The sequence below is a fragment of the Strigops habroptila genome, chromosome 5 (genome assembly GCF_004027225.2).
Source record: "Strigops habroptila isolate Jane chromosome 5, bStrHab1.2.pri, whole genome shotgun sequence".
NCBI classification, from domain to species: domain Eukaryota; kingdom Metazoa; phylum Chordata; class Aves; order Psittaciformes; family Psittacidae; genus Strigops; species Strigops habroptila.
Window position 1 is genome coordinate 79,953,727 of NC_044281.2, and position 21,652 is coordinate 79,975,378.

A 21,652-nucleotide genomic window follows, 5' to 3' on the forward strand; every position below is an offset into this window, starting at 1 on the left:
GGAGCCCCACGCGCACTGTGGATCCCCAGGACATCCCCACATCGGGGGTTCCCTGGACCATTCCCCCCACCCGAGGGAGTGCAAGGTCGACTGGGGAGGAATGCCGGGGCTTCAAAGAGGAGTTTTCCCTGGAAGGGCTTGGAAGTCCGCACGCCGCGCAGAGAAGTGGGACTTACGCGTCCCAGGGAGCGCGGAGGGCAGGGTGGCGGGGGCCCGGAAAAGGAGGAAGCGCGGCTGGGTGCGCAAAACCAGCGCAGCGTGGCTGGATCCTCGCTCCGGTGCTTGTCCCCTTAAAAATGGAGCGTCCGGTGAGGAAGTGTGTGAGGAAAAATCGGTGGGGCTGCGTGGTGAGCTTACCTTGAGCGGCGGGGGATGCTGGAAGGAGGCAGCCGAGGCTGAGCAGCAGCGCGGACACCCGCGCCGGAGGGGGGAAGCGCTGGGCGCGGAGGCGCTTTGACATCTTAGCCCAGGCTGAGGGAGACAAACTTTCATCAGCTGGGGCTGGAGAGCAGCCCCATAATATACAGTTACAGAGAGGAGCGAGCTGGGACTCAGGATGTGAGAGATTTCCTGCATGCAGTTAACTCCAAAACCCCTCCTGCTGATGAGCTGGGCTCTGCTTTCTTAGGAAGGAGAAAAAAAAAGGAAGGAAGAGTTGAAGGGTTTTTTTTTCTTTTTAAAGAGGTTTGGGGGTTAGTTTGGGTTTGGTTTGTGGTATTTTGGCAAGAAAAGCCTTGCTGACCGCCGCAGCCCGTCCTGCGCTCCTCGCCATGGAACAAATGAGCCCCAACCGCCCCTCCGCAGGGTCCTACCGCCCGCCCGCCGCAGAGGCAGCGCCGAGCACCGAGCGGCTCCCCGGGGACTCCGGGGTCCCCACAACCCTCCTCTCGCTGCCAAGGGTTCTACAGCACACTCAGCCCCGGTGCTTCCTTTGGAAAGTTATCTGTGTGTGTTAGAGCTCAGGGGGGTTTTATTGGTTTTATAATCATGGAATCACAGAGCAGTTTGTGTTGGAAGGGACCTTAGAGCTCATCCAGTTCCAACTGCCTGCCACGGACAGGGACACCTTCCACTAGAGCAGGTTGCTCCAAGCCCCGTCCAACCTGGCCTTGAACACTGGCATATTTTGGAGGATTTGGAGAAAAAAAATAAAAACCAAACCCAACACAGCCACAGAGTTGCCAGATGCATTTTTTAAAATCTTCCTCATTCAAATTATTATTACTGGCAGTCTGGGAGAATAACCAAATGCAGATTATATATTCCTTCAAGTACCACCAAAACATGCTTAGTGCCCACATGTTGCACAGAATGCTGTCGAGCAGTAGAAAGAAAGAACCTAATCCTGTAAATCCTCACAGACTTTTATTGGGCAGTTTTATTTTTAATTTATTAAGATTCTTCCCAAATGTCACTGTTTGGATAGCAATACTTGATTCTGCAGATTGGCCCCATGCTCTCTATGAGTGAAACAGTTGGCAAAACTGGCCTCATATGTGCCTATATACCAGCATGCACAGTAGTTATGCAATCCCACTTGAAAAATTGATTTTGGAAGGTGGTGAGGTGCTGGCACAGGGTGCCCAGAGAAGCTGTGGCTGCCCCATCCCTGGCAGTGTTCAAGGCCAGGTTGGACACAGGGGCTTGGAGCAACCTGCTCTAGTGGAAGGTGTCCCTGCCCGTGGCAGGGGGTTGGAACTGGATGAGCTTGAAGGTCCCTTCCAACACAAACCAGGCTGGGATTCTGTGATTCTATGACTTGGGTCAGTCCTGAAGCAAAGGATGGTAACTATTCACAGTAATCCAGACTATTCATTTCCCCAGCTCAGAGGACAAATGAACCAGCAGAAACTTAATGGGTACAAGAAGCTGCGGTTCCCAAACTGGAGCCCTGCCCCATGCCTGCTGCAGGTCTTTGAGGGCATCTCTGAACTGCCCCGGGGGACAATCACATCCCCAGAATCACAGCGATAATGTCAGGTCATCTAAGCACAAACCAACCTGGAAAAAAGCTGGTATCGCAAAGCATCTGCAAAAAGGCCTCTTAATGGCTGCTTTTCTTCACAGTTAAAAAGGCCATTTTCTTCCCTTACCCCTCCACCCAAAACTAGACCTATGGACTCACCTCCAGTTGCTCTGAGTCTTATATTCCACCTACAGTTACCCTGCAAGTCTCACCTCAGCAGCATTCAGCCTTAAATACTCAAATGCTAAATTTTCCCATCTTTATCAATTGTAACAGCTCTAGTCAGCAATATTTCCTCCCTTAAAATATAAACTAATGAACTCTATCGACTGTCTCATTATGGGCATACGTGCTTCACACAGGACATTGGTTAATAATGCTAAAATTAGAAGACTCGTTTGTGGAAGGCCATCATAAAAGCCATGTAGACATCTTTATCCTTTGAAGGTATTTTTCCCATTTAAAAAAAATAAAAATCAGAGGGAACTAAAGGCTTCTAAATAGAGTTTTGGTAATCCCACATGGCTTTTCACTTAAATGGTAGTACTTTTATTTTGTGTAACAATATTTGCTAACAGTGAATGTGGAGCCAATTATATCTTGGTCGTTCACTAGCATGAATGAACTAGATATTATCAGTTCCTCCTCCTCCTCCCCCAAAACTTAACCAAAGGGAACACTTGCATTTTGCCACGCTAGTTTTATGGGCTCGGAGTTGATAAATTGATAGTTTACCACAAAACAGCCCCAAATATACTACTAATGACATCCATGTAGGAATGCTACTGAATTAGTTACCTCTGGCTCTGCAGAACAACAGTACAATCACTGCGGATTCAAAAGCCTTTGGAAAGAAAGCACCTCAAGGAAAAGGGAAGTTAATCTGGAATGCCCCTGCCTCACTGCTCTGTGTATAAGAGAGGCCAAACCTTGACTTTTAGTTTCTCGTGTCAAACCACCTCCCACAATTAGTTTTACGAGGCTTGGTTTATCCACTTCAGAAAGAACAAGGCCGAGTTTCCCTGCAGGAAATGAAAATTGCATCCAGGTTGTGTGGCTGCTTCAAAGTGGGGCACAGTCCAGATTCTCCATTTTATTCCCGCGGGCACTGGTTCTCCATCCATCCTTCCCAGCTTTGTTCTTTAGCACTGTCAGGGGAATAGGAATGGTGGTGGTGGGGGGTTGTTGTGATGTTATGTGGAGGTGTCTCACTGCTCCTGGGGTTTTCTTTACCTTCCTATCTTTTGCTACTGCTTCTTTATGCTCCACAACCACCACCACCATTTTTGCTCTCCTTATCTTCCTTACTCTATGTATTTAGTTTTTCTTTACTTCAACCAAGCTTTTCTTTCCAAAGCATGCACTGAACCCTAGTTATGCTGCAATACCAACAGCATATGAACAGCTAAATAGTCATTTTGCTCTTTAATCTTCTTGGGAAAGATAAACCTAACACATTGCCCTTTCTTCTCAACTACTACAGACAGAGGCTGGCATATGCTGGTAGCTTGGTTTGCACTCAGCTTTAAGCCTCAACCGCTGCTCTGCAGGAAAAGTAAGCCAGCCACCAGCTACAAACTGAAGAGCACAGACCCCACTGCTGTAGCATCTCTCTACTTTGAGATGTGCGGCTGAAACACTTCACCCTGCGGCTCTGGGTCACCTGTGGCTAGAGAGAAAACCAGGCAATGAAGTGACAAGGATCTCTGCGATCTTATCAGATCCCCTCTGCAGGCATGTCTTTCAACTGCATGGCCTCTGCTTCCTCTTGAAGCGGTTTGGAAACATTTAACAGCCTCTTTCAGCTGGGTACTGTGAGAATTGGTAATGCTCAGGAATGTGTCCTGCATTAATCCTTACCTCTTGTCATTCACAGAGCAGGGCTACAGCTACTGCATCCTTTTCACTCCAACTCTCATACCCGCCTCTGACTCGTGTCACTGTGTCACTTGAATAGGTCAAGCTGAAGTAGCTTAACCTTCAGGTTGCATTTACGTGTGAAAACGATTTGATGTAAAGAGCACCCGTGATTTTTAACAGTTAATGTTTGACTGCATGACAATATAGGCAGTTGGCTTGGACTCTGGTTATCGAATTACTAATTCTTGCAGGAGCTTTAGTTCACATGGCACTGAAAATGTCAACTCAGAAGAGAACAGTACGGAAGAGAGCAGAGTGGAATAACTTACCTGGAAACAAGCATAACATACGGCTTAGTGCAGACACCAGAAAGGAGGAGGATGCACTGAGAGAAACATCAACCTCCATTAGTTTCCCCTTGGTTAAAGAGGAAGAAGTTTTGAGAAGGAATTAGTGACTGATGGAGACAACATGAAAAAACAAAACGGCAGTGGAGAGGATATATATTAAGTTTAAAATCTCCAGACTGTGATATTGCGTGCTTTTGTGACATTAGGTGAAAGGCACTGTAACAAGCTCTATGGAACTTGTGAGTTGGATTATGGTATTATATAGGGTATGGTGTATAAGAAAAGGGAAAAGGAAAAGAAAGGGAAAGGAAAATAAAAAAGGAGAAAAGAGGTAGAAGGAGGGGAAGGAAAAAGAGGAAGAAGAAAAAAAGGAAAAAGAAAAATGAAAAAATGAATAACAAAGGAAAAAGAATAAAGGAAAAAAGGAAAGCTATGTCAGCTACACTTCTCTGCTAGTGCAGGAATTGCATATCTCATTACAGCCTGAGTTAAATGAAGAGAAAGATAAACCACCTAAGATAAATAGCTGAACCATTTCAAGATAAGAGGTTCTGGTTGGGGAAAACACCTCAGCTCTCGCATCTTCCCAGATAAGCCATGATATCCTTTTGGATATCCAGGAAACCTCACTGTAATCACAGCATCGAGTATTATCCAGAAATCCAAGTCCTTTTATTCCCATGTGTGCCAAAATGCATGAAGACTTGTCTGGGCTTAGCTACAGGGATCTACAGTTTTGGGGCCTCCAGGCTGAAGTTTTTGCCTCTTAGAGTAAACAAAACAAAACAAAAAAGCTTTTCCCTTTGAAATCTGCATGTCCCCCAGCCAGCTGCTGAGACTTTGTGTCTCCAGCCCTCCCTCACTTCATTAACTCTCTGCAAAATCAAGATCCGGCTGAATTGTGGCTGCAGTGGTAGATTACAGTCCGCTATAATTAACAGGCATAGATACAGCCTGACCTTTAGCCGCAGAGCTTTGCTATAGACCTCTGTCAGAACATGCAAACCAAGATAGCGAGCTCCTGAGAGCAGCATCCATCAGGTCTGCACACTGAAATAAAACACTGGCTGTAAATATTGTCTACTGCACATACTTGAGAGATGTTGCATTCTATAGATTTCTGGGTCAAGTTTCCACTCTGCCTATCTTTAGCGAGCGTGCACTCCAGCACGCCTTGCTGAGCAGCAGAGTGAGGCTCAACCAAGTCGTTAAGCCCATAAAATGCAGTACAAGGTCAGCAGACTTACCTTTTTGTTATCAGTAAATACACAGAATCATAGAATCATGGAATGGTTTGGGTTGGAAGGGACCTTAAAGCTCATCCAGTTCCAACCCCCTGCCATAGACAGGGACACCTTCCACTAGACCAGGTTGCTCAAAGCCCCATCCAACCTAGTCTTTCCTACCTTCCCCTCCACTCACCTTGTAGCTCTCTGCTTTGTTTATGACCTTTTTCTCCTCCTGTCCTAAAGGTACCATAACACTGAATTAATCTCAAATTTCTGCCCTGAAGCTTTGAGCTTGCCAGTGCAGCTGAGAGAGCAAGCACAGGGCAAACCAGCCAGCACCTTGCAGCGGCCAGACCCTGCATATCAACAGGACATAATACTGAATTACTTTTATCATGGATCACAGAACCACAAAACTGAAATGTTTCTAGATACCAACCCCTACTTTGATTGAATGATAAAGTGTTCTAACATTATATTCAAATATAAGTAAAATTTACAATCCACTCTGAAGTTATTTATACATTTATGAATGAGATAGATGGAGTATTTTTAGTCTGTCTCAGGGGTAAAATGTAATCTGAGGGAGCCAGTCCCTCCCATTAAGCTGTATTTGGAGAACACTGCCTGCTAGCATCATTTCTACCTGGAGGAAGGATCTCAGGGCTGACGGAGAGCTGTGCATGGCCATCACCTTCCTTTCCCCTGCCTGCTCTGCCCAGCTCATCCTACCCCTCCACTGCAACATCATTTTGGAAAAGGGCTCCTTTCCTCTAACAAAGCAGGGGAGTAAGCTCAGCTTTAATGCTGATTAAGCTCTATATACTACTTTATAGGGAAACTACAGAGACTGTTGCAGGCTGCTGTAACAGCGCCAAGGGTGAAAAAGCCGAGAGGAGCTCAAGCAAGAGCAAAGAAAGAAACCCACCGCTCCAAGGATACAGGAACTTAACAACAACAACAGCAACCCCCTAAATTCTTGGGCAGTTAAAACACAAAAAGACCCAAATTTCACACGGTCCCTGGTTACATTCTTTTCCTGTAGCATAAACCCTGGGTCATGCAAACACAGAGCTCTCCATAAGCACAGCCACCACTGGCAGCTGAGCCTCCTGTGCTCCCACCCTGCAGCTGAGCCTCCCTTGGGGCACCATCCCCACATTGGGACACCCTCCTGTTGACCCCAGCACCCTGACCCAACAGCCTCACTATCCATGGGGAATGAAGGGTCAGCTCCTGGCTTCACCCCTCACCAAATGAACCATTGACGTTTTCCTCTTGCAGCCTTCCACGAGGAAGAGGAAAAAAGCATGCTAACTAGATATTCTTCTTCTTGTGTTACAGTAACACATAACCAAATATTTATCTTCATAAATAATGAATAAATAGATAAACAATCTTATTCAATGTGTATGCACACCTCTAAACCTCCTCATTTCAATCTGGCACTGCCATTTTCTTACTTATTGCAGTAACTGCTTATCCCCACTTTCCCTTGCAGTGCACAGCAAGGACTGTGGCACACCAGCTTGTTTAATGCTGTCAGACAGGGATTAATACTCTGCAAAATAAAGAAATAAATGAAAAATGTGCTGGTCTCTCTGCATTTGATGCTCTGCTGTTGATCAACCCCTATTTACTGCAGTGAGAAGGAAATTCTGCTACGTAGGAAGAAGGACCAATGTTCTTCTGCCCAACAGCCTGCTACAGTAAAATCCTGGAACACCCAAACCAGAGTAATTTGAGTCTATGTTCTGGACATCTGTATCCTCTCCCTGAGGACCTGAATAGCTGCTTACTTTTCCACAGTGGAAAAAACATCATTTTAAGCTTTGCTACCAATTTCAATACTAATTCTAAGAAGAGGTAATTCTCCAGCAGAATCCTTCTATCACACAGGACATTCCTGAGAGCGTGGCAGGAAGGTCTCCTGTGATAAATCCCTTTAAATACAACAAATAACCCATTAAACGTCTTTTTCTTTCTACTTCAGACTAGACATTGAGAACAAACCCTTTGATCTGCTGCTCCAAATTTCACTGCCTCCCTGAAAACAAAGGGAAGAAAAGAAGCCACAGATTTTTACATGTCTCAGCAGAGGACAGTTTCCAACTCAGACTAAAAACTATGAAGTCATATATTTTTAATATTCCTGTCTAGCCCTCTGCAAACCACAAAACAATGCAACATCCATCATCATAAACGCTAGGACAGTATATTAGGAGGACAGCATATTTTTGGGTGTTTTTAAAGAAAAAGAACTATCCCTATTGGGAAATGGGAGAGAAATCATTAAAAAGGCCTGTGGCATACATCACGGGAGAGTGAAATCAATTAGGTCTTAATCTCATATTATTCATGAAAGGAAGAGTGAAACAGCTTATTTTAATACAGGCTTCTTCTGATAGACTCTATTGCAAAACTTACATTTGCTTTGGGTCACAAACCCAGCAAGTGAAACCTCTCAAAATGAAAACAAATAGAAGTAAAATTTGGGTTTGTAACATCAGCTAATAGTATTAGATAGAACAGGCAGCCCGTAATTATGTATCTTTCATGCAGTTTAACTTATGCCATTACATAATTAAATTTAGACCAAAGTTATATTTTTACATAACAACAAACACAAAAATTATATATGTGCTCCCAGTAGCATTACAAGTTAAGTATATATTTGGCAACGCTTTACAGTAAGTGGGTATTCATTACTAATTCCTCTGGTATTCATTGTAACAACATTAGTCACGAAGAACTAATGTGGATATAATATTTGAGCACTGGTTTATTTCTCTATAAATCAGCAATATAGAATGCACTGGTAATTCCCTGTCCTTGACATCACTGCAAGGCTGGTGAAGACCACACCACTGTCACTGCGGTAATATCCAAAATACATAGAATCATAGAGTGGTTTGTGTTGGAAGAGACCTTAAAGCTTGTCCAGTTCCAACCCCCTGCCATGGGCAGGGACACCTTCCGCTAGAGCAGGTTGCTCCAAGCCCCTGTGTCCAACCTGGCCTTGAACACTGCCAGGGATGGGGCAGCCACAGCTTCTCTGGGCACCCTGTGCCAGCGCCTCAGCACCCTCACAGGGAAGAGCTTCTGCCTCAGAGCTCATCTCAATTTCCCCTCTGGCAGGTTAAAGCCATTCCTCTTGGCCTGTCCCTACAGGCCCTTGTCCAAAGCCCCTCTCCTGGTTTCCTGGAGCCCCTTTAGGCCCTGGAGCTGCTCTAAGGTCTCCCCTTCAGGAGCCTTCTCTTCTCCAGGCTGCCCCAGCCCAGCTCTCTCATCCTGGCTCCAGAGCAGAGCTGCTCCAGCCCTCACAACATCTCCGTGGCCTCCTCTGGCCTCGCTCCAGCAGCTCCACATCCCTCTTGTGTTGGGGCCCCAGAGTTGGATGCAACACTCCCTGCCTCATTCTGACACAATTACATATTACGATTCATTACAATGATTGCTGAGGGACCTTTTTTTCAGACACCATTATCAGGTAATCAGAAAATTAGTCCAAGTTCAGATTGGACACCATTCCCATGACCACCCTTTGGTCATGATCTTTATTAACTTTCCCCATATGACCCCAGAAGGGGATACGAAGTCCCACTTACTTCAGTCAACAGAAAGTTCTAAAGAAAGCACAGAAACACGAAATAAAAATGGAAGTCTCCCCATTCTTCAAGAACAGCATCAAGAGCTGCAAAAGCACATTAGATGCTGCATTAACAGATGGCCCAAGTGAGAACATGAAGCTAAAATGGTTTCAAAAGGGTCTTTGCCATTTTCTACTGGCAATTTCTCAAGCCAATTGCAGACCTGCAGTAACTCTAGAATCACGGAGCAGCCTACATGTAGTACATTTTTGCATAAGGATCTTCCTATAATTATATATCAACTAAAGTCTAGTCATTGTAAGATACTGTAGGAGATAAAAGTATTTAAAACATGAAGTGTAAAAACACATTACTGTGACCAATTTCTAAAAACCAAAAATAATTCTGCAATTAGGGGCTCTTTTACATCTTCCCATCTATGTAACAAGAACCTCAAGCAGTTCATTGCACTTCGCCTATTTACTAATTTTATATAGTTGTGTGTATCATAACCACATTTGTGCCATTTCTTCTCCTTTTTCTCCCCTTTCTTTAATCACTCTGCAGCTAGTAGGGAGATGATACACCTCATTATCTTATTCTATGGGTCATCTAAAGTGGATATGAAGTAATCCTGCCTCCTACAGCTTTGGTACAAAGCCAAATAGAACTAGGAAAAGTAAGATGCCTGACTTAAAAAAGAGGATGCTTTTTATCTTCACTGTGGAAATCACAGAATCATAGAATCCTGAAATGATTTGTGCTGGAAGGGACCTTAAAGATCATCCAGTTCCAATCCCTTGCTATGGGCAGGGACAACTTACATGCTGCTTTGAAGAGTTTTGTCATAGCTAAACAGATATTGCAATCATAACCTCCCAAAACATCTGCAGGTAGTTCAGTTGGGAGACAAGTTTCACTCCCGGGGCCCAGCACCTCATTGATACGGGCAGAGTCTGTGCACCACTCAACAAGCAACACAGGCTCCTCTGACTGAATAAGGATTTTGGGCAAGGAATTTTCCAATTGTGCTATCATATTTAAATCAAGGCTTAATAAATATTTGCATACATACATCAAGCTTCTCTACTTACAGTATATTTGAAAGATTTTCAGTATCTTCTTTTACCCTAGTCCATTTTTATGTCTAAGTGTCCTTGCATTTACTTTGTGCCACTGCTTTCTAGACACCTTTTGTGCAGAAGACGTCAGCTTGGGAATGGTCTCAGCTGGGGTTGGAACTTCTCAAACCACTGTTGCCTGGTGCTGACCTGTGGCCAGGACATCAGGGGAGCACAGTGAGGGCATCTCGCAGGCATCCAGCCGGCTGTAACCCAGCTCAGCACGAAGCAGACTGAGTAATAAACTACACAAGCTTAAGTCATAGCCTTTGATGAAATATGACCTTGTGGGACAACCCTGTATACTTTGTGCTCAGTCAGTGAGCAAGTGGCCAGTCAATGCTCCTGGAAAGATAATTACCCACCCGTCAAAGCACACAGGCATTTTTGTCCATGAAGCCAAAGGGGCAAACATCTCTACAGACAAGGCGAGCTGGGGTATTTTTAGCCATGGAGCTCTTACTGGGATGGCTGTATTGGGGAATCGTTTCCTCTGGAGAGAGCTGCCAGGAACTTTATCCCTGCTTTTTGTGTTGTTTTCCTTGTGAATCAGCTCTCTCACAGAAAGCATTACACTAACATGACCAATCCCAGATCCTCCACAACAAAACTCCTAAAAAGTCTTACCCAGACAGTCTCCTCATCTATCTGAGCAGCTGAGTAAACTTGAAGAAGTAACTAATGACTCGCATACACATACACAGGAAAATATTTGGGTTTAAAATAAATCCCCGGAATACTGTAACCCTCAGTGCTTTATGTTGCAATGACTTTCAATCCTTGATGAGGTATTTCTGTCAGATGAAATTAATGGCACCAGCAAGCAAACAAACACCACTTCTTGCACACCTAAAGCACTGCATTCCCCATGTGGGCTCCATTTTGGATAATGCAAAATGTCAACTCTGCTGAGAGGCTTTCTGTTTTGGAAGGAGAACACCAAGTCCATGTGTTGACAAGCCTATGCAGGCTCTGTGCTGTAACACCCCAAAACCATCTCAGCATCTCACCTCAACCAACATTCATTAATAAATACTGTTCTGTGGGCACGTAAAAATCAGTGGTGTGAAAGAGATGTCCCAGCGAGGGATATGGGGGACAAATGGCAGTGCCTGTTACCAGAGATGCTAATCCTTATAGAACTGTACCAGCAGGAAAATGTGTCCCTGCTGAAGACACAGGGCATGGGCCAGCAGCCAGAGAACCTGAACTCAAACAGCATCCAACAAGAAGAAAAATCGCAGTATTTGACAAGTGCGGGTGATCTCCAGTTTAGGTTGGGAATTTTCTATGTTGAGTACTATGCAGTGGCAAATGTACTCTTTACTTTGAAATGCCCGCAAGTCCAAAGTGAAATTATGTCTATTTTTTTTCCTAACTCTAAACTTCATTAAGTTGATGCCTGCTTGTGTAGGGCTAAGCCTGTGAGGCTCATGTTTTTTCTGAAATAGCATTTTCCTGTACAGTCTATTTCCTATTACAATGACTGGATTGTAGAGCTGAAATGAATGTCAGAATTGTTTGCTGGATACATTACCAGATACCTTCTTTTTTAAGGCCCAGAAAGAGAAATTAGGTTTGCAAGAGAGATCGTTTATGGTTTTCTGAACCAAAGGTTTCATATCATATAAAACATTCCCAGGCAGTGATTTGCATCATGCATTTTGCTCAGTAGGTTTACTCCCAAGCTTATTTATACAAGAGAATTTCCACCTCAAATTACCACAGATTTGTCCTACAGATTTTGAAAATTACATTTAGATAAAATAAAAACATCTGGAAATAGCCTTTTTACAAAAGATTTTGTGATAGTGCACAGACTTTAAGTCCTTGAGAAGCTCAAGTACCTCTTGAGCCAATGGAGGTGAGGATGCAGCAGACTGGTATGGTACCTTGTCTCCAGGGATATCCAGCAGAAACAAGAGGAACCTGGATCAGTTGAGAAGTGTCTTCCATGGTCAGCATGGTCAGAAGTGGTCAGCATGACAATGGGGGTGCCAAGGGGCAGAAACCTGGCTGACCCATGTCACACCAAGCCTCTGCCATTCATTCCTGTTGCTTATGTGGTTCGTATCATCATGAGGATCTGGGTGCTGTGATTTCTAGGGAGGATCAACTCCTCTCTTTGATATTCCCAGGCAGACAGTGAGAAGAATGTCAAATATGCATATATATTTACATACATACAAAATTATTTGGGCATGGAGAAGGGATATATTATGGCAGTTAGATTAAGCTACCTCCCTTCAGTTCTTGAGCATCCTGCAGGACAAATGTCCAATCTCAACATAAAATACTCTTTCACTCCTAATGAGGAGGACTCTGGCTCTTCCACTCTGCCAGAGAAGAAGTGGGAAAAGCTTTGGGGGTCTCTTCTCCCGGTGGACTAGGGGTCAGTCCCACACGAGGAGACATTCCTGACCAGGGAAGCGAGCATAGTGCTGTGTGCTCCATGGATACTGAATATCAAATATCTTGTCTCCATACCAAAATGTCTCTCTGTGGCTCTAGGGTAAGATTACAAGCAGGCTTAAATGTATATATAGTATTTCTCTATGGATATGTGCAGGAAATAATGCTCCTTAAGGGTACAAACTTGATGAACCAAAGCTGCGTTTCTCTGAAGTCAAGAAACTAGAGACTAAGAAACCAAAGGGGAGAAATGCTGGGTTACTACTGAAATCAAAAGGGATTTTGGCACTGACTTCTGCAGGAAAGTTCTACTTGGAGCTGTTGTGGTCCAGCCTTGACTTTGGTTTCCAGTACAGCATTACTTGCTTGGTTAAAAAGACTTTTTCTGGGGAAGAACCCTGGCAATTTCTTCCTCACAACCAGCATTGCCTTACCTTAGATGTCCTCTTGAAACGTATTGAACTAATTGATGAGGTTTTAAAGGTATCTATCTGGAATGCAATATATTTGTTCAATATATCTTCTCTGTGAGCAGAAATTAACATCATTAATCCTACTTTAGAAACTGGGAAGCTGAAACACAAAGAGGCAAAGTAATCTAACAGAGGCAGTCAGAACACAAAATATAACTAAAAGTTCCCCATGTCCAGCACAGGTCACACAGCTGGAGGCTATCTCAGTGGCCAAAGCCCAGCTCACAAACAGCCTTCTTCCAAAAAACCTGACCTTACATCTCGAGCTAGATTAGAAAAATAAAGCATAGATCTCAAAGGCCAAATTCCAGCTTCATTCAAACACACTCAGTTGAGTGTTTGTGCAACAGAGGTTAACACTTGCTATGTTTTTTATGAGCAATATTTTTTACCATAGGATTTGTGGCATGCAAGGGCTTCTCAAGCAGTTTCAATAATTGTGTTATATTTAACAATACCAAATAAAAACATAGCAGTTGGATCAATATTGTATTCATATTTTATTCCATAAATAAACTCCATTGGTTTGTAAGCTGGTTGGTTTTACTTCCAAAATGTACAAATAAAGATTTAAATATTTTTGGAGGAAACATTACAGATGGTTTTAGTTCTGCAGTTTTGATGCAAACATACTTCTTGGCACCACTTCTTAATATGCCATTTCTATAAATACTTAGTGATCATAGAAGTGGAGTAAAATATATATTACAATGAAAAACACAAAACCCTGTTACAATCAAGTTTTAAAGTATTGCTCTTTAACAGGTAAGCTTGCTATGTAGATTCACTACATAAACAGGAATAGAGTTCTCCAGAGAGCTAAAATATTGGTCCCTTTTGGTATGTTAAGTATTAATGTGAAACTGCTGCTTCTATGATTATGTGGGAATGCTATTTCAGCTAGTTTCTAAACATAACAAATAATGATTTTCATTTTTCTTTACTTCAAGGATTTAACTCACAGGAAATCAATTAATAGAATACTTCAGTGAAATAAGTTGTCCAGATCTTATAAAACCAGTTCTATGGCTACAGAGATGCATCTTTTTCAAAAGATGAAGGTAAATAATACCACTGTAATTCAGTATTTGCATTTAAAATTCTTTAAATGATTTCCTCTGGGCAAGCTGACCAAAAGGTGATGCTCTGAAGCAGCTGTGCTCCTTTTAGACTGGTTTTGATTACTTGAAAGATGCCTATAAATTTCAGTTGAAATATAAATGTTCTTTCTTCATACAAAGAGCCAAAGATAAGAACAACACCTCCAGGTAATTGAGATAACAGTGAATTTTATGGCAGTCAAAGGCATTCAAGATCCAATTAGGATAATGGGCAAGAGAATCCTTTGTCACTCCGTGTTTCTTTGAAGGAGCTGGTCCAGTAATTGCTGGGAAAAAAACAGTGCAAAACAACCTTAAGATACTGTTAAAATACATGATGTAGATGTAACTAATACTGTAGGTGAGACAGTTTTAACATTCTCAGACTTCAAATCTGCTGCCTACATTGCTCAAAAATAATAAATAAAACCCCAAACACTGAAAGCTTTTCCTTGTTGGACAGGAAAGGTGTCATTAGATGAATAGAGTACTGAAACAAGACAAAACTGGTACTTGTGTACAATGTGGAGCAGGATTATCTGGGAATGCCTCAATGCTGCACTGGGATTACCTGTGCTAATGCAGCTTTTTACCACAACTAATTAATTACTTGCTTGTAAAAAACACCAAAGTTTAGGATGCTTATTCCAACACAAAGTTCAGCTGTTAATTCCAGTTTAGAGAGGTGCCTAAACCCAAGAACAAGGCTTAAACTCACCCTTTGCTCTCAGGGTGTGCACATGTTTAGCACAGGATTCCCAGGAAGGTGCTGACTCTACAGACCCCATTCCCAGGTAAAGAAGGGTTACAAAACTTGGCATTACCATAAATCCTTACCTTTTTAAAGTTCTCGACACGCAGCTTATTACTCTGGATGATGATCCGCTTCTGTTTTTCTTCTTGTTTCTTTTTCACTTCAGGTAAATTGTCATAAATCCTGCAATGAATTTGGAAGTTAACTTCACGTGTCAGCCCTGGGACTTGCAAATCATTTGTTTTTCCTATGGGAAACATTTGCCTTCAATGCAATACTTCTCATTAATGGGCACCTCCAAATACTTGAATTAGATTTATAAAATATTTTTAACTATAAATATTAACAATAATGCTTTTTATATAAAAGCTGACTCGTAGAAAACCACTTCTAATTCTGGACTAAAAATGAAAGAGATGGGATCAGGTTATCTCAATGCAGCAGCAACATTCTGGAGCAGCTTCTAATGAGCTCAGTGGAGTTGGTTTCAATTTATAGCAACATAATTTAAACCAGAATCTGGCCTGTACACTTTTTTTGTATTTAGGTCACAAAATTTATGCCAAACAATTATTTTGACTTATTTTTCTAAAATATAAGAAAACCGTCATTCTAGGACTGTAGACTGTTAACATTTTTTGCTGTCGTTAGGAACTCTTTTCGTCAAGGAGAACATAATCTGTCCATCTTATAAAGAGCATAAATTGCCCTCAAAAAGGTGACTTCTGGTCTGATCTTTTTCCACTGAAATCAATGGTAAAATTCCCAGGACGCTGAAATGAAAGTCAGACCTTCCTTCGCCGCAGTCCTGTTTTCTGTATGCGTACTAAGCCTGTTTAGTTCTGATTTCTCCTTATGATATTTTGCAAGAGTGAGTTCTTGAAGCAGCCCATTTTGGCTGGAGATTGCATTTTGCAGAAGAGAAATGGGACAGATCTTGGGCACTTTTAAAAGCAGGATGAATTCTGCATGGTAGTCATTTGCAGCTTTCCTTGCTGTAAATGATGGCATGAAATACAGTACAGTTAAACATCAGGCAGCAGGCTCCTAATAGTTTGCTGGAATTCCCATACTCTGTGCCATAATCAGAGTGAGTAAAAAACCCACCGCTATGACTGTACTGCTTACATTTGGAATGTCCAGCATGAGATGGAACTGGATGATCTCTAAGATCTCTTCCAGCCCAAACCATTCTATGGTTTTACGATTCTATGAGGTACCTGTCAGGAGCTTAGTTTTCACACCATGAATACCCCATGCTGTCTGAAACTGCTAGAAAAGGGCAGGGGTGCCCCAGATCTATCAAACTGATACTGTGGAATAAAATCATGGGCATTGCACATGGCAAGCATGTGTGAAAGACCAATCCTTCAGTGTATGAATATAACATGGAAATGCTCTGCCTTAGGTGTGAGATGGCAGTGATTCACAAGGAACTCAGAACCAAAGTGATTTGTACCTTTTAGATCTCATATGCATCTCCTTCTCAGGAATGAATCTTTCCTTTGGTTTGAAGAGGTTATCTAGAGGGAAAATAATGTTAACATTGAAGAAATCTATGTTTACTGAGATTTTATATGTTACATTTTATGAAGTCATGATATGCTGTCTCTGATTAAACTTTTGATGGCTTAAGGCTGGATATCCAAATCTCCACAGGTCAATGGAAACGCATTTAACAACTTAATCTGGAGCTGGATTGGTTCCCAATACTGCCCTACAGAAAGGGAAGGATGGATAAGACCCATAGCAACCACCTCCATTGCAGGCTTGTCATTGTCACATACAGCTGTGTGAGCCCTTTATTCAGATCAAGAACCAGCAATGATTTCTGCTCTACCAAGTAATCTACTTTGCCTACGTTCTCATGTGCACACTGACAGTATCCTCAGCTAATGTTTGGACTTGATGATCTTAAAGGTCTTTTCCAACCTACTTGATTCTATGATTCTATGATTCTAATGTGTGTTGGGACCTGGCCTGGTGTGATTATTTCTGATTCAATTTACACCTGTTTTGCAGGGCTGTGAATAATTATGCTGAGCTTTAGGAGGAGGAAAATTATATTACTCTTTCCTGATCAAACATGAAGATATCTGAGATAATTCCAAGTAGCATTTCCCTGGATGCAGGAAAATAATTACTGATCTTAGCAGTCGGTAAGTGTCAGGAATAGGTAATTTTAACACCTTCCTTGCAAAAATGGTTTCTAAATGGGAAGGGATGGTGTTTGTACAAGGAGGGAAGCCAGTAATCAGAACTGATTCTTGATGAAGGAGGAAGTGTTTAAGCACGTGTTTCAGGGAGAGGGGGGAGAAGAATATTGCTGCCTGCACAGCTATGTTATTTAGATGTACACCAGGATGATGAAAGAAAATTCAGATGCATAGAAGAACTGGTTTTACACTCTGGTGCCTGAACACAAGGATGACCAGAGAGTTCTCTACACCCAGCCACATCCATGTGGTTTCACCGGGGTGCTGAGCACAGGGGTATAAATCCCCTCAGTAGTCACAGGAATCTGAACATTAAAGGTATTTGCCAGTATCTTTGCAGGACATATGATAAATATACGTGCAAACTTTTAAGCACTTCCATTTTCCAAGGAAGTTTAGAAGACATAATATATATCACAGCAGGCACCACATCGGCCTCTTGCTGCCGTCTCACCGAAGAGACAAAATACAATAATCAAGGCAGAGAAGTAAATACAGAGAATAATTCATTCCAGAACTGGCCCTGAGCAAACCCAGCGACTACTACCCAAAAAAGACCCCTTCCCCACCAGGTTTCCTTCCCTGCTGTTTAACACAGAAAATGTTTCAGGGATGTTTATAGGAGATGTTTCAGCAACCAAACAGCCCCGAGCAGCTTACAAGGCTACACCCAGAGGCAAAGTCATACTCAGATTACTATACTTCTCAGGAAAACACTATATGTCCTTTAAGATCACTGTTGTATCTCGATGTAGAAATAAAAGGGAACGTTGCAGCAGTTCCTATTCTGAACACAAACTGAGAAGGGATGGAAGCCTCCTCTGCCTGAGGACTAACTTTTCTCCGCTCAGCAGATGCCTACACTTAATCGTGCTTATTAAATCCTCAGTACACACAAGCAACATGCCCAATTTGCTAGGAAAATATAATTTGTCTTTTATTTATTAGTGGGTTTATGTTCATTTACATGTTGATTAACTTAAAAGCAATAAACACTTGGATGCTACTGCCTGAATAAGCCTGAAAATTAAGGGAGCAGATTGCCCATGACCCAGCTGTTCCTGCTGAAGGATTAGGGTCCAGGGGCATTGATTTTCTGGGACCAATGTGGATCCCAGTGCAGTTCAGAGCAGCCTCAGCATAGCCCCTTGCTGCTTGAGGTTTTCAACCTCATTCTAACAGCTCAGCATTGCAGGATGATCCCTTCCAGGCATGTCCCCTAACCTGGAGAATGGCATGGGATCAGTCTGAAATCATACAGAGCCATTCCTATGGGTTCCCTGCAGTGCTGAAACAAAAGCAGGAGGCACTTCATGCTGCACAGCAAATCCAGGCATCTTTTTTTGTCTATGTGATCCTCAGTACAAGATCCCTCATAGCACAACCAGTTCCTTGCACCCTTCCCTGTACTTGAGCACAAAAGAGCAGCTGAGGGCACTGGATATAACACCCCAGCAGAAACTGCACTACCTGCACCAAGCCCTCACGCAGTAAGTCAAGGCAGACCTCTCCTGAAATGAGATACTATCCAACAGCATGACTGACCAGCACAGAGTTTGGCTTTTATATGATTTCCTATGCACTGGGAGTGACATCTGCTCAAATGTACGAATTTTTATTCAGGGAGTGCTCAGACATAGGATTTCTGATACAAAATTAATTGGTTTAGGGATTCCCCCCTACTTTTTTCCTAAATAGAAGCTGTTAATGACACATTAACACTTCCAGACCTCTGTGTGTAGCCACCAGAACATGCAAGGGATGAAAAACCCAGCCAGGGATCTGCAGGGCAGTGACCTATCTTGTAAACAGCATGACAAGCTCATCTCTATTTTTCCTGTGAGTCACTAAGACAGGCTGGCCCCTATGTTTGAGTGCTGGGAGGCACCACAGAGGCTGAAAGCTGTGCTGGTGCTTGAGCATAAAGCTTTAACTCCAGAATAATCCTCTCCTGATGGCACAGAAATGGTCTTGAAGGGCATCAGACCCTGGTGATTCTGTCTGGAACAAGGTATGTGGCTGTGCAGATGGCTTTGAAAGGAAGGATTAGAAAGAAACTACGGGGAAAATCCTCCAAGAAAAATAGAAATCTACCTTGGTTCTAAAAGTATCCTTTGTGAAGCAGCTTGGAGTCAAAAGATTAACACTTATGGCTAAACATCCATGGAGTATCTCTTGACTCACTCTCAGGTTGCTATGTATGAGAAAAAAAATCATATGCCAGCATCAAGCAGAAGTAAGGCTAATGCTCGATGGGTTTTAGGATTAGAATTCAAAAATTAACTGAAAAATAAATAAAACCTAGTATAAATGAGAAAAAATTCATATGTGTATTTAAATAGTATTCAATATTAGAAAGTGTATTCAATATTAAAATTTTCAATATTAGAAGAAAGTGTATCTCAATGTGGAAGAGCAGCACACGTTCAGAGCTATAATAACCTGCCAAACACATCACAAAGACCTGAATTAACATTCTTCCCTACCAAGCGAAGATCAAAGTGGGCTATAAAGCAGACAATTCCCCAGGTTGATAGTCTTCTAAATTGCATTTTATCAAAGTTCCTTATCAAATCTCATAGCTTTGTATTACTTTTGGAAAAAACTATTCCAAAGGCTAGAAAAGAAGGGATTTCAAAGCAGACATTCAACATTTCCAGTGATGCCCTGCAGTTAAAAAAGGTATTGACAGATAAGCACGAAACACTTCACTGGTGTTTTATTCAAACCTTGTGAAAATACTGGGCTTCTGGTATCTACACCAACAGTGTGTGCAACACATCTCCATTGAGGGAGAAAGAAGCCACTTCAGCAACTTGCAAATGAAGGTAAATGGGTCATCACGGTAATATATGTTAACTAATGCTAAACTGCACCTCAGACAGGATGAGTAACTTTCCTGCTCAGGAAGTTAGTAAATGTTTAGACAGAGAACAGATAAAATGATTGTGTTGGAACCATCCCCTGACTTCCTATTTACCAATAAATCACTGAAACACTTAAAAAAGAGTAGCAAAATTTATCAAAGGCTAAACTCTGCCTGTCAGAATATACATAACATGTTCTCCTAAGATAAATGCAAATTATAAGTGTTTATTATGAGCTAAAATGTGCCTTTGAAGATGTGTTGCCAGACCCTGAAAAGCAAAGCACTGATAGTGGTGGCTCCCTATTAAACTGCTTTTTTACTGAACTGAAAAATAATTCACCAAAAGCCCATTCACCCAAAGAAGTTCTATGATATAAAATATTATTTTAAACACTGCTTTTTAGAATCAACAGTCCCTTAAAAAATAAATTATCCTTGAAGCGAAGATAAATGTCAGGGTGGCATTCAGCTTAGCATCCCCATAGCACTGGACTGGGAATTCATCCAGGGAATACAAAGTTGTGCCTACACCCAGGGGTGCTGCCCAAACTTCTGCACATTGTATGTCCATGACTTCATGCAATGAATTACTTCAACTGCAGTCAACAGATGAGGTTTTGGTATTATAAGAAGTGCAATAATCCATTAGTTAAAGGTCTGATGGTAAAGTCTTCTGCTCATCTCAGAGAAATGCTGAAGTTCAAAAGTGGTCCTTTACCCGAGGGGACCCATAGGAAGGTGGTTCATGGGCTTTCAGGTTTTCAGAACTCTCTGTCCTATTGAGAGTTCTGGTCCTCCTTAATATTTCAGTCTTAACAATGGAAAACCTTACCAGCATGTCTAAAAGGGCTGTTTTGAAAAATGATAAACCCCCCCATTTTCATACTAATTTGAGGCATCATGCAGGAGATTTCAGTCCACTCTGTCCAAATCATACTTGAACGTTCATGGATTTCACTCAGCAAAAAAATTAATTAGCATCTCACCTGGCCTTCCTAAATCATTCTTGTTTGATTAGAGCACATAGTCTTGAAAAGCATAAAATTTCCTTCAGAAAATGGCAATTAATGAAGAAGGTATGACAGATCTTAGTAAATTCATCAAATATTAATTTAATCCTTGGTAAAACTTGCACCAGCTTCTTAATCCTGACTTCTTATGTTTCACTTTCTAATCGTAGGTGAAATCAGACCTTTTACGCCAGAATTAAAATGTCCATCATCAAGAATTCAGTTTCCTATTTGGCTACTTCAAGACTCCAATGAAATTACTCCCCAGCACACTGATTGAACTTCGTGAGTCACCCATTACAGGGCACATCATTTCAATGCTGCCACCATCACACAGAAAACTCTTCAGATTTGAAGATTTTCCAATTTATTTCCACCTTCCTTGCACAGTGGCTGGCTATCTCCCCCCTTCACAAGGATGAGGGCATGGAAGGGACATGTTGTCACCCCATTCACTCCATCACCTCTCCCCTATCATCATAATGAGTTTGAGCATCAGGCTCCTGAGGGACCGTGTCACCCACTGCCAGTGACCTGCAATGTGCTGCCGTGCTTAGCTGACTCATAGGCACTGCTCTAATCAATGTGATGAAGAATAGTATCATAAAAATAGGTCATTCCTCTTCCTAATTCAATTACTTGGCTGCTGCTTAGTCTTTATTCAGAGCTGCCGGCCTTGACCAAGGGACCTGATGCCGGCAG

At 42.2% G+C, this 21,652-nt stretch overlaps 2 protein-coding genes across 6 annotated transcripts in view; both read right to left on the minus strand.

Annotated features, from left to right (window-relative positions):
* ADAM12 (ADAM metallopeptidase domain 12) overlaps positions 1–543 on the minus strand; it is a 188,089-nt gene extending 187,546 nt beyond the window's left edge. Inside the window, exon 1 of the mRNA XM_030488359.1 lies at positions 358–543. Within this exon, the coding sequence (XP_030344219.1) occupies positions 358–460 (103 nt within the window). The 5' untranslated portion in view covers positions 461–543. The remainder of the gene's footprint in view (positions 1–357) is intronic.
* A 12,945-nt stretch (positions 544–13,488) lies between these two features.
* Positions 13,489–21,652, minus strand: part of C5H10orf90 (chromosome 5 C10orf90 homolog) — an 84,988-nt gene continuing 76,824 nt past the window's right edge. For all 5 annotated transcript variants that reach the window (XM_030488515.1, XM_030488518.1, XM_030488513.1 and 2 more), the window contains 3 exons: positions 16,315–16,378; positions 14,939–15,038; positions 13,489–14,388 (listed from right to left, as the gene is read on the minus strand). In XM_030488515.1, the coding sequence (XP_030344375.1) occupies positions 14,350–14,388; positions 14,939–15,038; positions 16,315–16,378 (203 nt within the window). In that variant the 3' untranslated portion in view covers positions 13,489–14,349. The remainder of the gene's footprint in view (positions 14,389–14,938; positions 15,039–16,314; positions 16,379–21,652) is intronic.